The sequence below is a fragment of the Lygodium microphyllum genome, chromosome 16, assembly GCF_053477565.2.
Source record: "Lygodium microphyllum isolate KBCC chromosome 16, Lygodium_microphyllum_v1.1.10, whole genome shotgun sequence".
Lineage (NCBI taxonomy): Eukaryota > Viridiplantae > Streptophyta > Polypodiopsida > Schizaeales > Lygodiaceae > Lygodium > Lygodium microphyllum.
The window spans coordinates 21,386,649-21,403,885 of record NC_141150.1 but is presented as its reverse complement, the minus strand read 5'-3'; the positions used below and the strand labels follow the sequence as shown (position 1 = coordinate 21,403,885).

General features: G+C 41.5%; 1 protein-coding gene across 1 annotated transcript in view; it reads right to left on the bottom strand.

Moving 5' to 3' along the window:
* POK (Vps52 / Sac2 family) overlaps nucleotides 1-15,013 on the bottom strand; it is a 156,475-nt gene extending 141,462 nt beyond the window's left edge. The window contains exons 1-2 of the mRNA XM_087695563.1: nucleotides 14,645-15,013; nucleotides 14,457-14,542 (exon numbers count right to left, since the gene is read on the bottom strand). Of these exons, the coding sequence (XP_087551689.1) occupies nucleotides 14,457-14,542; nucleotides 14,645-14,851 (293 nt within the window). The 5' untranslated portion in view covers nucleotides 14,852-15,013. The remainder of the gene's footprint in view (nucleotides 1-14,456; nucleotides 14,543-14,644) is intronic.
* Between the last annotated feature and the right edge of the window lie 2,224 nt (nucleotides 15,014-17,237).

Below are 17,237 nucleotides of genomic sequence, written 5' to 3'. Positions count from 1 at the left end.
CTGTAAAGAAAGTGGTGGTCTCTGGACAAGGCTCAAGTAGGTCAAGAAGAGGTGGTTGACCCTCCACAGTATAAAGACTAGCTGCATACTCCTCCCATACAGCAGTGGACGTAATAGGTGTGGTCAGGCAATGCTCTCTGAAAAGCCTCCAAGCCTCTCTAGAGTCTTGGCTCAAGAATAACTTATATAGGTCTCGCTCCAACTGGGCCAAGAATGTTCTCTTCTTCCACCGTGTGAGGCATCTAAAGAGTATCTGTGCTTGTCTGTGGGTAGTGAACCCCAGTGCTATCTCTCTCTATAGCCGTGCTCTGGTCTCACGGCACTTATCATCATACCAGCTGTTCCGAGGTGTCACCCCGATGGAGGCTCTCTATATGGGTCGTGAGTGTGGGGAGGCTAAACCTGCAGCGATGTGTAGGGCCTCACTAAACTGCTGAGTCAGCTGCTGTAATGGAACGTCGGGGTCTGCATCATGTAACAATCTAAGGATCTCTGCCTCATAGATACCGTATATGGAAACTCCCACAGTCACAATGTGTAACTAACCTTTCCTTATTCAATAGTCACTAAAACAATAAAAAATGAAGTGGCACTGATGAGCACCTGCTACCTACAGTGTATAGGTGTGTGAATATTGTCAGTGTAATGAATACAGGCAACTGTAACAAAGTACAAATGTACATAAAGTACAACCAAATGAGGAATAGGCATTATCTCATCCTACGCCCATCATCTTCCTAAGGAAGGCAAAATGTTCTGCTAAGAAACTTTTAGTGAGCAGATCTACAGTATTCTTGTCAATCGAGATCTTAACAAACTAAATAGATTTTGTTCTCTACCACCTTCCTAATAAAGTAATAGCCCACCTCAATGTGCTTTGTCTTCGTATGGAACACCGGATTCTTGGCCAACCAAATGGCACTCATAGAATCCGAATGCAATGTAGGAACCACATCAATAATACCAAGGTCGACAACCAAACGGCCTAACCAAAGAGCCTTCTTATAAGCCTCAGTGGCTGCAACATACTCTGCCTCTGTAGTAGATAGAGCCATGCATTTGTGCACCCTAGACATCCAAGAAACAACACCTCCAACAAAGGTAAAGACATAGCCAGAGGTGGACTTCCTACTACCTGCATATCCTACATAATCAGAGTCACTTTACTCCATAACTCCTATATCCTGGCCACCATAACATATGCAAATATTTGCAATGCCCTTAAGATACCTCATAATACCCTTCACGGTATCCCAATGCCCCCTTCCAACTGTAGCCATATAGCATGCCACAACTCCGACTGCAAATGCTATGTCAAGACGAGTAGCTATCGTGGCATATATCAAACTGCCCACTATGGATGCATAAGAAATCCTAGCCATCTCGGCCTTCTCATCAAACTGTAGACAAGCAACCTAACTAACCTTTACAGGAGAAGGTAAAGAACAACCAATAGGCTTAACATCCTACATATGAAACCCACTCAAGAACGTTCTAGATGTACTCCTGCAACAAGTAAAGGAGGCCCTTAGAGCAATCGTGTGTGATGCGTATCCCAAGAATATCCGAGGCCTGTCCCATGCCCTTCATCTCAAAGCTCTTCTTGAGCAAATTTTTCAAGGCATCTAGCTCATCATAAGCTCTCCTAGCAATCAACATATCATCAATATAGAGTACCAAAATCATAAGACTACCATCAAGAATCTTCTTCATGTATAAACACGAATCCATATCACTATAGAATCCTTGAAAATGCATGAAAGCATTGAACTTGTGGTACCATTCCCTAGGTGCCTACTTAAGTCCATAAAGGCTCTCTCTCAACTTGCACACTAGGTGTTCCCTCCCTTTTTCCTCAAAAGCCCTTAGGCTGCTACAAATAAATCTCATCATGCAAGACCCCATGTAAAAAAGTTGTCTTGACATCCATTTGATAGAGGTCCAAATCAAGTTGTGCAACCAAAGCTAAAACCAAGCGTAGCGTAGTCATCTTGACAACACAAGAGAAGACATCATCGAAATCAACACCATGCTCTTGCTTAAAACCCTTAGCAACTAATCTGGCCTTATAAGCTGGCTTGGGGCATCCAGGGGTACTCTTTAACTTCTACATCCACTTGCATTGAAAAGCACATTTTTCACTAGGCAAAGCAACCAAATCCCACATATGATTTTTTTGCAATAAGGCATACACTGACTGCATGGTCCTCTCCCAAGAGGGACTGTCACCTCTACACATGGCCTCATCATAGGTAAGAGACTCACGAGCATTTATCACCATAACATAATTCATAGAGGACACACGTCTATCTCTAGTAGACCATCACAAAATAGGTTGTGAGACATGTACATCTTGTCCAACATCATGATCATGGGCCACTGGAACATCAACTGTAGGCTATGTAGCTAGCTATAGGGTAATAAGAGGCTCCTCCTGAAATATCATCCTACGTACCTCAATGACCTGCTCAAGTTGTTTATGCATTTTCTCCTCGTGGAAAACAACATCATGGCTACACATGACCTTTTGAGCCTACAGATTCCATGGGCGATAGCCCATCTCACCTGCATTCCCATAACCAAGATAGATGCATTTCATAAACTTAGGATCCAGCTTATTGCGTTTATCCTTGGGAACATGGCAAAAAGCCTTGCATCCAAAGACACGCAAATGAGCATATAATGGAGGTTTTCTAGACCATACCTCCTCTACAACCTCGCAACCAAAAGCAATGCATGGGAATCTGTTTATCAAGTGTACAATAGTAGTAACTGCCTCAGCCCAAAAAATACTACAATAAGCCTGCTTGGCTAAGCATTCTACAAACTCTCTCTTAAATCGTCCTATTCATGCGCTCTGCAACACCATTCTAGGGTGGAGTGTAAGGGGAGATCAATTGACACTTAATACCCGCTCATTGCAAAACTGATCAAAGGCTTTAGAGATATATTCACCCCCATCATCTAACCATGGACATTTCAGTCTATACCCTGATTGGTTCTTAACAAGAGCAAGCCAACTGTCACAGGGACGTGAAATTTTAAGATGATTTAATCTTGCCGATAACATTTTATTAAGTTATTAATCAAATGGGCAATCTTATTCAGCACATGTGATACACATGGCAGTTATTTCATGGTAACAAGCCAAGGACCCCAAGGATGCAATAGGTGTCAAATGCAAAAAATATAATAAGTTATGTCAATTGAGCTTTGGGGGTCTCTTGGTATCAATTTTGACCCTGGTACAGTTGTTTGGCCTGTAAGTGTCAGTGGTGACACTAGGGACTAGCATTAATTAATTAACTAATACTAGTCTAAGGGTTAGCAAAGGTTGGGGACCACTCCAAGTTGCAAATGGCCTAGCCAATTTAATTATGGATAGGCACATTTAATTTTGGGCAAGGTCAAAAGAGCTAAAATTAATTTTCAGGATGATTTAATTCTGAAAATTAATTAAATGGCTGGATAATGCTGAAAAATGAGTTTAGAAGGCCGTCACTTTGGCCAAAATACCCGTGCAAACTGAGAAAATGTTTTTGGGGGTTGGGTCTCCACCATTCAATGAGTTTATACCTTGGGAGAAAGAGAGAGGGAGCTAGGGTCCATTTTCTAATTAGAGAACAATAATTTGCTGCAGAAAACAACCATTTGGGGGTCTTTGTAGGGAGACACCTTCCAAGGGTTGGCAATAGCATTACTGATCGGGTGACAGCATTTTGAAGGTACCTAGCAGTACGTGACTGCATTAAATGCATGCTGGAGCATGCAACAAGTTGATTTTAGGGTTTTCTTGCAACAAAAATCTGATTTCTCTCTCATCTTGGCTTTCTCTCACCTTTTCCAATAATTTCTCAAAATATATCAACATTTCTCAACCATTCTTAGTAGATCTAAGCCAAATTTGGTAGATAGTAGGAAAAATTCTACTATAAACCCTAAATTTCTACAAAAAATAGGGTTTGACAGCCACCATGGAACTCGTCCCAACAAGAATAGGCATCGTACATTGAAATCAACACCTGAAATTTATGGAATTGATAGGGATTTCAGATGCCAGGCCATCCAATGTAAATTTTGAGGCATCATTTACCAATTAGAGGATCCATTTGTAGAATTCTTGGGTGAATATCAAGGGGCAATTGGGCCAACTTGCTTGTTGATTGTATATACAACAAGGGGCTTTTGAATTAGCAAAGGAGATTGTGGAATCTCAACTTGTACATTGTCCATTAGCAATTAAAGATAAAGAAATATTGAAAGGGACACCAGTTCTGGGGCCAACCAGGTGTCTATTGTCCAAGATTTATTAAGGTAATGTGTGCATTTTAGTTTATGCTCAGTTATTAATTGCTATAATTAAGTGCTTGATCAGGCTTTACCACCCTATCTCAGGAGGAAGGTAGGTTTCACCAACATTGAAAGGTAGCCAATACATCTAATTTCTTCTTTATGGGATATGCCGAGACCTTTTGCGAATAATCATCAATGAAAGTCACAAAGTACTTCGCGCCACCTAGTAATTTATAGGGCATGGGGCCACATACATTAGAATGAACAAGAGCCAGAGGCTCACACAAAAGCATAATGCCAGACTTTTTATGAGAACTGTGTGTCTCCCTACCATAAAGACAATGATCACATGAATCAATGTATTTGAGCATTTTGGAGATCTTGGATACTTTATTTGGTTGCCAGCTACTCGACTTTGCAACCTTTAGTGCTTTATGCTTTACAAGCTTGAGCTACTTTGGAATTTATGCCCCAGATGTAACGTACTTGGATGTTGAATGTGTGATTATATGTACTTGATGTATTTGAGCAGTGTTTGCTCCATCTACATCTAACTTTCCTTCCAGTGGAAGATTATGGCCTATTTGGACGTACATAGAGCTTTGACTTTGCAGTTGAGCTTGAGATTGTGGGACACTTATAGTCAAGGAGCGAAAGATATTACAAATGGGTAAGAATTTTCATTCCCTTTGATGGTATGTATCCAAGGCGACCATGCCATAACGATGCATGTGGTATGGCAGCCACTACCAAAACATGGTCGATAGACCCAAATACAAGTAAGGGATAAAGAGTACTAGACTTGGCACCTTGTGCCAGGACAAGATACCCACGAGTAAGCTTATGCACTTGTCTCCTAACGAACGTGTTTGCTAGCAGACACATTGTAAGTCTTAAGTTGATAACATATATGATTTTTTTTTCATCACAAGAAATTACTAAAAGATACAACTTAACCTACAACATCCAACTGTCCAACTGAAGAGACTTTTGGTCAAAGCCACAAGATGAAGTACATCATGCAAAGTAAATATATTGCCTAAAGGAAACTGTAGTTGGACACCTCTAATACCAACAATATCCAAGGCCCAATCTGACAGATCCTATCATGTTGCAATAAGAGTGGAACCACTCTCGATGAGAGATGACATGAAATGAAGCCCCTAAATCAACCAATCAACACTGAGTATAGGTAGATGAGGTATCAATCAACTGTAAAGTATCAAGAGAAAAAGCTGCAAGTATATAGTCAACATTACAATCAATCTACATGACATTAATCTATTCAATCTTGACACTCGACTTGCTAGGAACAATGCTGCGATCATTATTCCTTTCCTACACTTTATCCTTTCCCTTTTCTTTGCGCTTGCCATCACGCATTTTATAACACAGTGGCCGAATATAACCCTACTTCCCGCAATAGTGACAAGTCAATGCGGACTTATAGCCATGGGATTTATTGCAAGTTGTCCACGTGACTGAGAACAAGACTTCTGAGAGTCTCTTCCACGGTAGTCATTACCACTCCTACCATTATTGTCTCTGACTATCAAAGCATAAGATGTGCGGAAAGTATCGACATTCTTCTATTAACCTCTTCATTCAAGAGCACGCCCTCTACATCCTGCAATTTCAGCCCATCAATAGACATATTTGCACACATAGCAATACGGAATGTGTTCCATGACCTAAGCAATGTAACCAGCAAGAAGAAGGAAGGAAGATTGTCCTTAAATTCAATTCCTTGCAAAGACAAGTGGCTGAAAATAGAATGAAACTCATTTAAGTGGGCGGACATGGAGGTCCCCTCCTTCATATGAAGGTCCATGAGTTGCTTCAATCAATACATTTAAGAGGCAAGGCTCTGCTTGTCATAGACATTACAAATCTTATCCCACAACTCCTATGCAGTCTGCCCATCAAAGACAACATTATAGTAGACCTACTTAAAGAGTGACAAAATGGTTGTAGATTTACGTAACTCATCCGGTTCAACCCCATGCTTTGCATCAAAGCATTCAAGCTTTACACCTTCATGTCTCAATGGCTTAATCTACGATTTTTACACTAGAACCTGTTAGATTTATGGCTTCCAATAGCTGTAACTTGTGCCACCTAACTTCTCAATGTTAAAGATAGCACTGTCATTCAACCCACTAGCCATAATGCAAGAGATGAAAGTACAATCCAAGTCAAATAGGCTGCTATAAATGACAACAAAGCAATCCCAAAATCACAACCAAATCAAAGGCTGAGCAAGAGAAACTACTAGAAGGATAAGCTGTACACTAGCTGTAATCAAGTAATTACCAAATTTTCAAATTGAGATGCATCATCCTTGCTTGATCCCGTCTTGCTATCTGAAGACATTCTTACTATAATGCTTAGCTAAATACAATTTCAGCAATAGAGCAAAGCTTCTAACCTTCAGTCAGGTGCCTCGGGCCCACCATTCCAAGGGTTTTCATGGTATCCTAGCAATGGAACCATGAAACTAGCCTTCCTTCTCGAATAGGGTGGTAAATAGCCTAATTAGACACTTAATTACAGCAAATATAAAATTCACATAAATTGAAAATGCACACTTTACTACTTTAATCTTGGATATTGGACACTTTGTTGGCCCCAGAATTGGCACCCCTTGTGGTATTTCTTTATCTTACATTGCAAATGGAATGAGTACAACTGAGATCCTCTCATCTCCTCTACTAATCCAAATGTCTCTTACTATCAAAACTGACCAACAAGCCTCCAAACCAATTTGCCCTTTGGTTTGCTTAGGGATTGGCATTCACCCTACTCCTTGAAAGACAAATTCAGCCCCAAATCTCATATTGGCTACTTGGCCTCTTGAATCTCCTTGAAATTCCTCAATTTCAACTGCTCAAATTCAAGTCCTAGGCCCTCAATTCTAAGCATGCATCCTGAGGTGGTTGTCAAAACCCTAATTTTTGCTATAAATTAGAGTTTACAGTAAAGATTGACACAAATCTCTTTCTCTGATGACTCAAACTACTAGAAAACGTTGGGATAACTTGAAAGATGGATGGGGGATGAGAGAGAATGTTGTAGAGAGAGAAATTTCAAAGTTTCATCGCAAGAAATGCTCAAAAGCTTTTGTTGTCCTGCTCAAACAACCATGGAAGCTATCACCTATAGCTTAGGACAACCAAAAAGATAGTTGCCTCCTCATGTATGTTGTCATCTACACCAAAAGGACCTTGGGCTGCCGTCACCTGTTCTTGGAGAGCTCGAGACTGCTGTCACATATTGTAGACCGATCCCTGCTGACTGGAAATCACATTAGCAACCTCTCCTTCCTCTCTAACAGCCTCCTCCTCTCTCACAATGGCTAGAATAAACTTGCACCAGCCCGTAAAAACGTTTTTTCTACTTGCATGGGCAAGTTTTACCAAGTGGCAGCCTTCTAATCCCATTTGCCAGCAATATTCAACTTATTTAATTACTTTTTAAAATATTAATTTGAGAATTTATTTAATTATTATTCTAGCACTCAAAATATTAATTTCACCAACCAATAATTAAAATGGCTAGGCCAATTTGTCTTCCAAGTATCCTTGAGGAGTTATTAGCCCTTAGACTAGCATTAACTAATTAAGTAATGTCCAATCTCTAATGTCACTACCGACATTAGTGACCAATAAATTAGTCTAGACCAAAAACTAACACTGGGTACCACCCAATACTTGTTATGCATAACTTATTACAACATTTGCCTTTGACACTAGCTAATATCTTGAGGTCTTAGGTCCCACATTGTGAAATAATTGAATTGCACCTCACATATGCAACTCATATTAGCACATTTGATTAATTTTTAATCAAATGCCAAGCAAAGCAATAAAATTTCGTGTCCTCGTGACTCTCTCAGTGTTCATGCACAATCTCTGTTTCCTTCGCACAAACCCTACTGTCTCCCTAGCTTGCTTTCATAGCAGTCATATTTTGACATGATATCAGAGCATAGCTATTATTTTGACAAATCTATACTCTTAGATGTATATATTATGTATTTTGGGTACCCGGATGCTATGAGCTTTATGCATTGCGCTTCCTTTGCTACTTACATACTCCGAATTTGCTTCTAGTGGAAGTACTTGGTATTTTCTTTGCAGAGTTTGGTTCATTTGAGTCAGTGGGAGACTCTCTTATGCTTTCTTGGTTTATGTATATACTATCACTGCAAAGGTTTATGACTGTGAGCTAATTTACCTTTGATTTGAATACCTTGTACCACTTATTGTCAATGGGTTATCAATGGTGGATACATGATTGGCATGCATGTTGGTATGCATTTATATACTAGTACCTTGGATGTTTTGACAGTCTTTGGTGCTCGGTGGTTTATGCTCTAACTCTACACTACTAGTTACATTGTACATCTTGGTTGCTATTCGGATTTTCTTGGTAGTGGGAGCTTACTCTTTTGCATATTTGCCTACAGTTACATGTTGATTTACTGCAGATTTAGGGACAGCCATGCTAGAAATTAATTTTGAGCAAGCACTTGTATTCAACACTCTGGTACTTCCTGCTTGTGGACAGTAGTGTATTGCCTCAATCTTCCTCATGTTGCACACTTTTTCACTTGGTTTTGGGCATAGTTGCCTCCGTACGTGGTACGAAACGGTCCGTACGGTACGATTTCGTAAGATAAAACTGGCCTATTTCGGCCACCTGGCCTATGCATGCTCTTTCCGCGTAAATTCTTGCGCCCCCGCGTCTCCGTTTCCTGCGCTTTTCCTGCAAGCTACAGTGTGCACTTTCCACTTTTTAGGGGGGTGGAAAACCTTGGATACCTCACCCCACCCCCCTTTTCCAAATTCCAGCCATCATCCATGCAAAACTTAATGCTCCTCTTTGGATTCCTTCCAGGCTCTAGCTTGCAGTCCTCTCTTTAGAGTCTAGACTTTGGATTCCTTCTCTCTTTAGACTTTGACTGTTTGAACTTTCTACATTGACCCTTCTCTCATCTACAAAAGGTGCTCCTCTCCTCCATGCTTCCACACCAATTCAGCAAGCACTTACAAGTTACCATTCTCATCTTCCTCTTTTCCGCACCCTATTGAAGCATTTGCCATTCTCAAAGAGTCAAATCTCATATCCCATCCCCTATATCCCGTACCCTATCAAAGCATTTGCCATTCTCATATCCCATTCCCTCTCTCTCACTCTTGCTCTTTCAACTTTACCCCACAACTTTACCCCAACCCTCGGGCCTCTCGAGTCTCCCTCCCTTTCGACTTTCAAGACTTAAGTTTCAACTTTCAAGAGTCCAGAGTCAAGACTCAAGCATCTCTCTCTCTCTCTCTCTCTCTCTCTCTCTCTCTCTCTCTCTCTCCGGCCTCTTTATTCGTCATCAGCACCATGACTCGTGAGAAGCACGAGGCCTTCAATTTGCATGCGATCCATGTGGAGAGGGACACAAAGAAGTCCAACTCCCACCATTGGACATGCAAGTATTGCGGAAAGTGCTACACAAGTGGTGCAACTCAGCTTCTCCAACATGTTTCCAAGACGGAGGGGAAGTTACTCCATGGAAGGAGATACCTCCAAACATTGTGGAGGAGATTCTCGCCAAGATGAGAGAGGGATCCACAAGAGGAAGAGGAAGTGGCTTATCCACACCAACTCCTATGCCTACTAACAAGGAAGCATCCAATGTGGGCGTATCTTCAACCGATGCGGGAGAGGCCTCTACCATTGGTGGTGGGGGCTCCACATCCGCATCTGGCTCCGGTAAAAGACAGAGTGGAGGCTCGTGCCGTGCCGAAGAGACAATCGTCTCTCTCTCAAGCACCTGGTCATGTGCATGGATTGGTTGCCTTTCTTAAAGAAAGATAACGACTTGCAGATATTGAAATTGCACGCACGGTGATTGAGTGCAATCTTGCATTCAATGCCCTAGAGCAAGAGCAATGGAAGAAGATGGTAAAAGCCATTGCCAATGTGGGTCCATGTGAAGGATGGACCGGTGTCATATACAATGACATGAGGACGAGAAAGATTGATGAAGAGAAGGAGAGGATTGATAGAGCCCTTGATCCTATTCGGGCCACATGGATAAAATATGGTTGCTCCATTCTCACCGATGGATGGAGTGATCGTAAGAAACGGGGCATCATCAACATACTCGTCTCATGTCCACTCAACACTTACTTTTTGCGGACCGTAGATACTGGCAAAAGGGGGAGAAAAAAGACGGGCGCATTCATTACCGCCACATTCAACAAGCTATCATTGAGGTATACATTGCAATTTGCGTTTTAAATTTGTTTCACTTTCTTTCATAATGATAAATCATAATATCATGATTCATAATTGAAATTTGATTTATACATAACTTGTCATTTGTAAATTGTGGTTGTAGATGGGCCCCTCAAATGTAGTGCAAGTTGTTACCGACAATGCATCGAATTGTCGGCGCATCGGCCGTTTGCTTGAGGCCGAGTTCCCTACCATTGTGTGGACTCCATGTGCAAGTCATTGTTTGGACTTGCTCATGGAGGACATTGGGAAGCTCAAGTGGGTGAAGAGGGTGGTCCGCAAAGCTACATCAATTGTCACATTCTTCACGGTAAAGGTAAAGATGCTTGCATTGTATCATAAGCATAGCACACTTGAGTTGAAGAACCCTTCTTCAACTCACTTTGCTTACATGTGGTTATTGCTAGAGCGCCTTTATGAGGTGCCGTCCGCCTTGCGCTAGATAGTGGTGTCCACTCTATGGAATGAATGGGATAAGCATGAGACAGAGGAGACCAAAGCCATGCAGCGCTTGTGCCTTAATGAGCAGTTTTAGCAAAAAGTCCGTGTCGTTGTCATTGTCATGACTCCCTTTTATAGGGTGTTACATATAAGTGATTGCGAGGGGTCCACCGACAAAGGAGGCCAAAGCCATGCAACACTTCTGCCTTAATGAGCAGTTTTAGCAAAAAGTCCGTGTCGTTGTCATTGTCATGACTCCCTTTTATAGGGTGTTACGTATAAGTGATTGCGAGGGGTCCACCATGGGCCTTCTCGTTCACTTCTTTAGAGCAGCATTGGCAGAGGCACGTACTTGTACAGTGATCACAAAGACACAGTGTGCACATGTTTTAGAGATAGCAAAGAGGAGACGGGTGTGGATGCATAAGCCCATCCATGGTTTTGCCACATTGGTACATCCAGCCTACAAGTCACCGGCGGTCATGGATGTTAGAGAGTTCCGTTCAAACCAACTTGCTTATTTGACTCGTGTGGTCCCTGTTAATGACCACAATGTAGTGCTAGAGAAGCTCGGATGCTATGCAGATCAGAGAGAGCATGTGGCTTTTGCTTCTCCCACTTGTTGGAGGAGAGAGTCACTTGTGAAGCCTTTATTTTGGTGGCAAAACTTTGGATGCGCACTGGAGACCCTTCGGTCCTTAGCCATGAGGGTCCTTGCCCAGGATTGCTCTTCGGGTGCATATGAGAGAAACTGGAGTGCTTATTCTCTCATTCACACAAAGATTCGCAATCGGCTTAGCACACGACAGTTAGAGTGGCTAGTCTATTGCCGCACTAACTTACGCATGATGAGGGCTATGATGAGCATGGATAGTCCGAAGCAGGTAAAGTTTAAACACTTAACCATAACATTTAAAATTTGTTGTTTTAACTTTTAAACTTTGAACTTTGAAGTTTAAACTTTATCCTTTACAATTTAGACTTTAGCATTTAGTATTTACAATGAATCATGATCAATCTTACATGCATCACTGCATTGATAATTGTGTAGATGAATGTTGATACATTCAAGTTGACGGGCGACACTCTTCCGAGTGTACATAAGGAGGTGGATGAGGAGAAGGAGATGATTTTTGCATAGCTCTATAGAGAGCTTATAGCAGCAGATACTCGTGACACTCGCAGTCAGCGCGCTCGTGGGCGAGGAGTTTGAGTAGGTGGTAGCAGAGGCATGGTCATTTGACGCCCTCCATCATCGAGGAGGGGTGGTTCAAGTGGCTTGCAGGCATATGTAAGGCGGGGCTCTAGTAGCTCACATCCTATGCCTCATGATGACATCCCCCCCTTGCCTACACAGCTGCCACCTAGGGAGCCATCATTTGATGATGATGGTAACCTCATCAGTGAGGATAAGTATGAGTTTGTCTCATCATCGGATGCCAAGGAGTCATCTTCAGACTCTCTTCATGAGCACTCACATGGTTCTAATGATGATGATGATGATGATGATGATGATGATGATAGTGATGCCTCATCATAGATTCATCATTCATATGACATGTCACATAGATCTCTCTTTTTTTTTGTATCAGATCTACTAGACTGTAGTTGTATCGCATGTTTTGCGTAGCCCATGCGATCGCAATGGTCACCCTCATGTATTTATCTTATTCTGTAATGAAATAGCTATTTCCACTTTAAACATGTATTTTATGATCTATCATTTAATGACTTATGGTTTTTGTTATTTAAAAAATCATCTTAATTTTTTTTCGTACTAATATCGTACCGTACCTTATAAAATCATAAGGTACCAATTAGTACCGTATTTTATCGTACCGTACCGTATCATACCTTTCGTACCTGACAACTATGGTTTTGGAACTAATTTGTTATTATTACAACAGCCCGTATTCTCCTTGTTTGGCAAACATAATTACAAGTGCTTCGAATACTTCCAATGATAGTGCTATCTTCAACATAGAGAAGTTGGATGGCAATAACTTCCAATATTGAAAGACTCGGATTTTGCAAGTATTGGTGCAAAAGGAGCAAGTTAAGCCATTGAAATTAGAGAGCATAGAGCCAGAATTTTATGACGCAAAGAATTGGGAAGAGCTTGATGGGCTATGTAAGTCTACCATTATTTTGTCGTTGTCAAAGCAGGTATACTTCAATGTCATTGAAATTGAGGGTGGTGCCTATGCATTATGAAAAAATATTTGTGATCTCTATGATAAGCAAAGTCCTGCAACACAATTGTCATAGTTGCCTTCATACATCCTACAGTATTGATCGTACTGTACATATCCATACGTATCTGTACGGTTTCGTACGATAAAACAACCCATCTTTGGCCACCGCATCTCCCAATGTTTCGCCTGTACGTGTGTCCTGCGTGGCACTTTTGGGAGGATGGAAAGCCTTGGATACCTCAACTCACCCCCTTTCTAGCTACGCGCTCCTCCCCTAGTCCCCCTTAGATTCCATCCAACTAGCAACCATGTTTGACTCTTGGTCCCCCTTTGACTATTTGACCCTTCTCTCATTTACAAAAGGTGCTCCTCTCCTCCATATTTCCACACCAATTCCAAAAGCAATTGCTATTCTCATCTACCTCTCTTGGACCTTGACCCAACCCACAAATAGACATGCCTAGCCTCACTACTGAATAAACTACTAACAATTGTTTAGGGTTGCGTACAGGATTGTGCAATACTTTCTCTCACTTAAAGGCATTGGAATTGCCACCAACAATGTTCTTGATTTTCATGTGAGCGTTTTTGACTCATTGATACTTGCCCCAAATACCCCAAGTCACCTCCCACTATCCGAGTGCCTTATGCACGGATCACCCTAGAGGCATTAACAATTCAAGTAAGAAGAAAGAAAGGAGGGATCAAGCTAGTGTACGCTGTTGACAAAATCACCTAGTCTTTGGTCCAAAGCTGATTGCTATTTAGATGAGATTTTGCCAAAAATGATGTTTTCAAGGCAAATCTAGTCAATAGTTTTATTGCTCATGTCATGATTAATATTAAGTACTTCGTTGATTAAGTTTATAATCACTACCCTTTGGGCTACCTAAAGACCGGTTTCAACGAGCCTCAACGACACCTACATCGCTTGAAGGCTCCTTAGTTGGCATTAATGCTGACTTTGGAGTTCGGGGCTTCAGGCTTCTTCTGTTCATGGTTCAACGCTGCTGAAGGTCGGTTCTGGAAAGGGAAGCAGGCATATTCTATGGATACGGAGCAAGGTGATGTATTGAATAGCAAAAAGGATTAATTGTTGGGAAGCCACAGCTTACGGGCTCTGTGCAACAAGGAATCAACAGATATTGTGGCATGCACATCCATTAACAGTATGAAACGAAGAATGCTACGTCTGCACATCAAACTTTTTCGGTTGGCATATTCAATTATGTGCACCTGGCAACTTCGTCTCCAAAGGTGAGATCCCCTGCTGTAACATGTAAATCAACTGCCTTCTGATCTGCTTCACTCAGCCTTTCATTCTGAGCAACAAATTGATCCCAGTGAATAAAATGATCCTGTTAAGCGCATGCATTGGTAAATGCCTTGCTGATGGCAAATCAAGGAAGCAGGGTGAGTGGTACCGAGGAAGAGAACAGCGGCAACGCAAAGAGGCGGTCGAGAGCGGCCTGCGCATACTCTTCAGGCGAGAGCTCTTTGGCAGTGGCCTGCGAGGAGCTGTTGTCATCGTAGACGAGAGGGAGGCTCGAGGCGTACTCGTACTGGATCTGGTGGGACGATGGGGAAGGGTGAAGGGGAGGGAGTCCCTGCTGTGAGCTCACTGATGCCATGAAAATCTCTCTCTCTCTCTCTCTCTCTCTCTCTCTCTCTCTCTCCGTGCGCTACTTCATTGCGTCAGCTCCTTCCTCCTTGCAAGCAACGAAAATCCGTCAAGTTGTTATGAAAGAGTGCAGCATTCTTTGGAACACCAATTTCCAAAGCAATTACTACAAGGAGATTTGTGCCAAGCTTCTTAAGCAATTGCTAAGAGCCACGCCCCATCAAGTGACTTGAGCAGACTTGGTAAGTGCAGCCAAGTCCCAAGACCTCGCTTGTGTGATGTGTTCAAATCAAGAGGGAAACAAACCACAATGAGGCGAAAGAATGGTCTACTGCAATGTGAGAGAAGAGAGAAAGTGTTGCTTGGCCAGCTCTTCAATTGAATGATCGTCGTGTCCTCTTAACTTTGAAAGTCCATGTAGAGGGACTACATGGATTGGTTGGAGTCACTGAAAACACGCTCTCTAGTGGACTCCCAAGCTCTGCCACATCTAGTACCAAGGCCACGCTTGCATTTTCTGTGTCCCGTCTCTAAGTAGATTTATGCCAATGTGTAGCCTAATTGGTTTGAGTGCCACTTGAAATCCCATGGGTTTGTAAGTCGAGTTTCATAGGTACAAGAGTTCACTTCTCCAATGGTATAAATGATTTATAAAGCACCTAATTACTATGTCGATTTGATATCTATATTATAGATTAACCAAAATCAACCAAAGGTTTTGGAAACTTCCACATGACAAGTAGGAGAAGAAAGACTAGTGGGGGTCGTGAGGAGCACATTGTGCAAAGATAAGAGAGAGAGGATTGAGATTTGACAAAATAGATGATCAAGATCCCTTGCATGAGAGAGAGAGAGAGAGAGAGAGAGAGAGAGAGAGAGAGAGAGAGAGTGTGTGTGTGTGTGTGTGTGTGTGTGTGTGTGTCACACAAATGTATCCACTCCTAGCATATCACTGATTACAAACACAACAATCATGTCTTTATGGACCTTCTAGATGGTTGAATTAGCATCTAAGGCTAGCTAAACAATGATAACTAACACTGCTTTGGTAAGGATGCTCGTTAAGTCAACGTACTAGACTTCATGGGTTTTGAACTCCAAGTCTCGAGAATTACCATATGCCCCATATGGTCATTCGAGAGCTTATTAAATGGCAAGCACTATTTTAATCCCTATGTAAGCAATAGCAATCTCTACAACTTCAGTAGCAAATCATAAGAAGTTGTATGAAATGAGGATTTCACATATCGATGAGTTCCTAGACGGTGCCTAGAATATAGGGCCATCAATAAGGCTAAAGTAACGATGGGTTATTGGAGTGGTTGTGATCACACTTAAATTAAAGTTTTCTAAAAAAGACATGTAAAATAACATCAATCATGACACAATTAGAAGGACCATACTATGAAGGACAAGAAGGAGGTTTTAAACAATAGGCATGACTCCCTTTCAAATGTCCAAGGGTAAGGGTTCATAGGCATATAAGAATGTCTTAACACGTGTAAAACTACATGGGCTAGGTCAAACCAAGCATGAATTGCCTTGATTTTAGGTATATATGCTCATCAAAATGTGTGTGTGTGTGTGTGTGGTTTTGTGCATGTATGTTTTCTAGAAAGACTAATCAAGTGGATCACCCATGTAATATCCCATATTTGTGTGTGTGTGTGTGCATACGAGTACGCGTGCATGCGTGCATGTGTGCGTGCGTGTGTGTGTGTGGTGCACAAATCGGATGTTGTATGCATACATAGCGAGCGTCGGAAGGTCCCCAAGAACAAAAGAACTCTACTTTTGCACAAAAAACAAGAGAGAAGACTTGCACGACATGAAGTAAAAAGACTAATTGGGTACAATCTCCCCCCATGCCTTGTGTGAGCACTCCACGAAGCATGTATTTAATATATTATTCATCTCCAAGCTCAAAAATAGCCCAAATTTACAATTAGCACGCTTTAACTTTTGTGTTTGCTTTTGTCCAACTAAAGAATAAAGCGGTTGGGCGTCCAAAGAGTCGAGTTGTGCCCAAATACAATGTCCAATAACAAATATTTAAATCGTGCATTCATGTGCATACAAAATAATTCAAGTTCTTTAATAAATAAGCACGTCAAAATAAATATTGGTGCTATGCCTAAGATGCGCGCCCATCAAAAATGATAATTTCTTTTAAATAACTTGAATACACGCTATCGCCCAGTGCTTCCCAACGCCACCGCTACCTGCTCTACACATCAACTAAAGCTTTCACAATTGTTAGAAAATAATAAAATTAAATCGACAAAAGTGAATACCAAACAGTCTTTAGATACAAAATAAATTGGTTAGAACTCAATCCTAACCTTAATTTATTACGAGTGCGCACTCTAAACTCATAAACATCCACTGATTTAAAT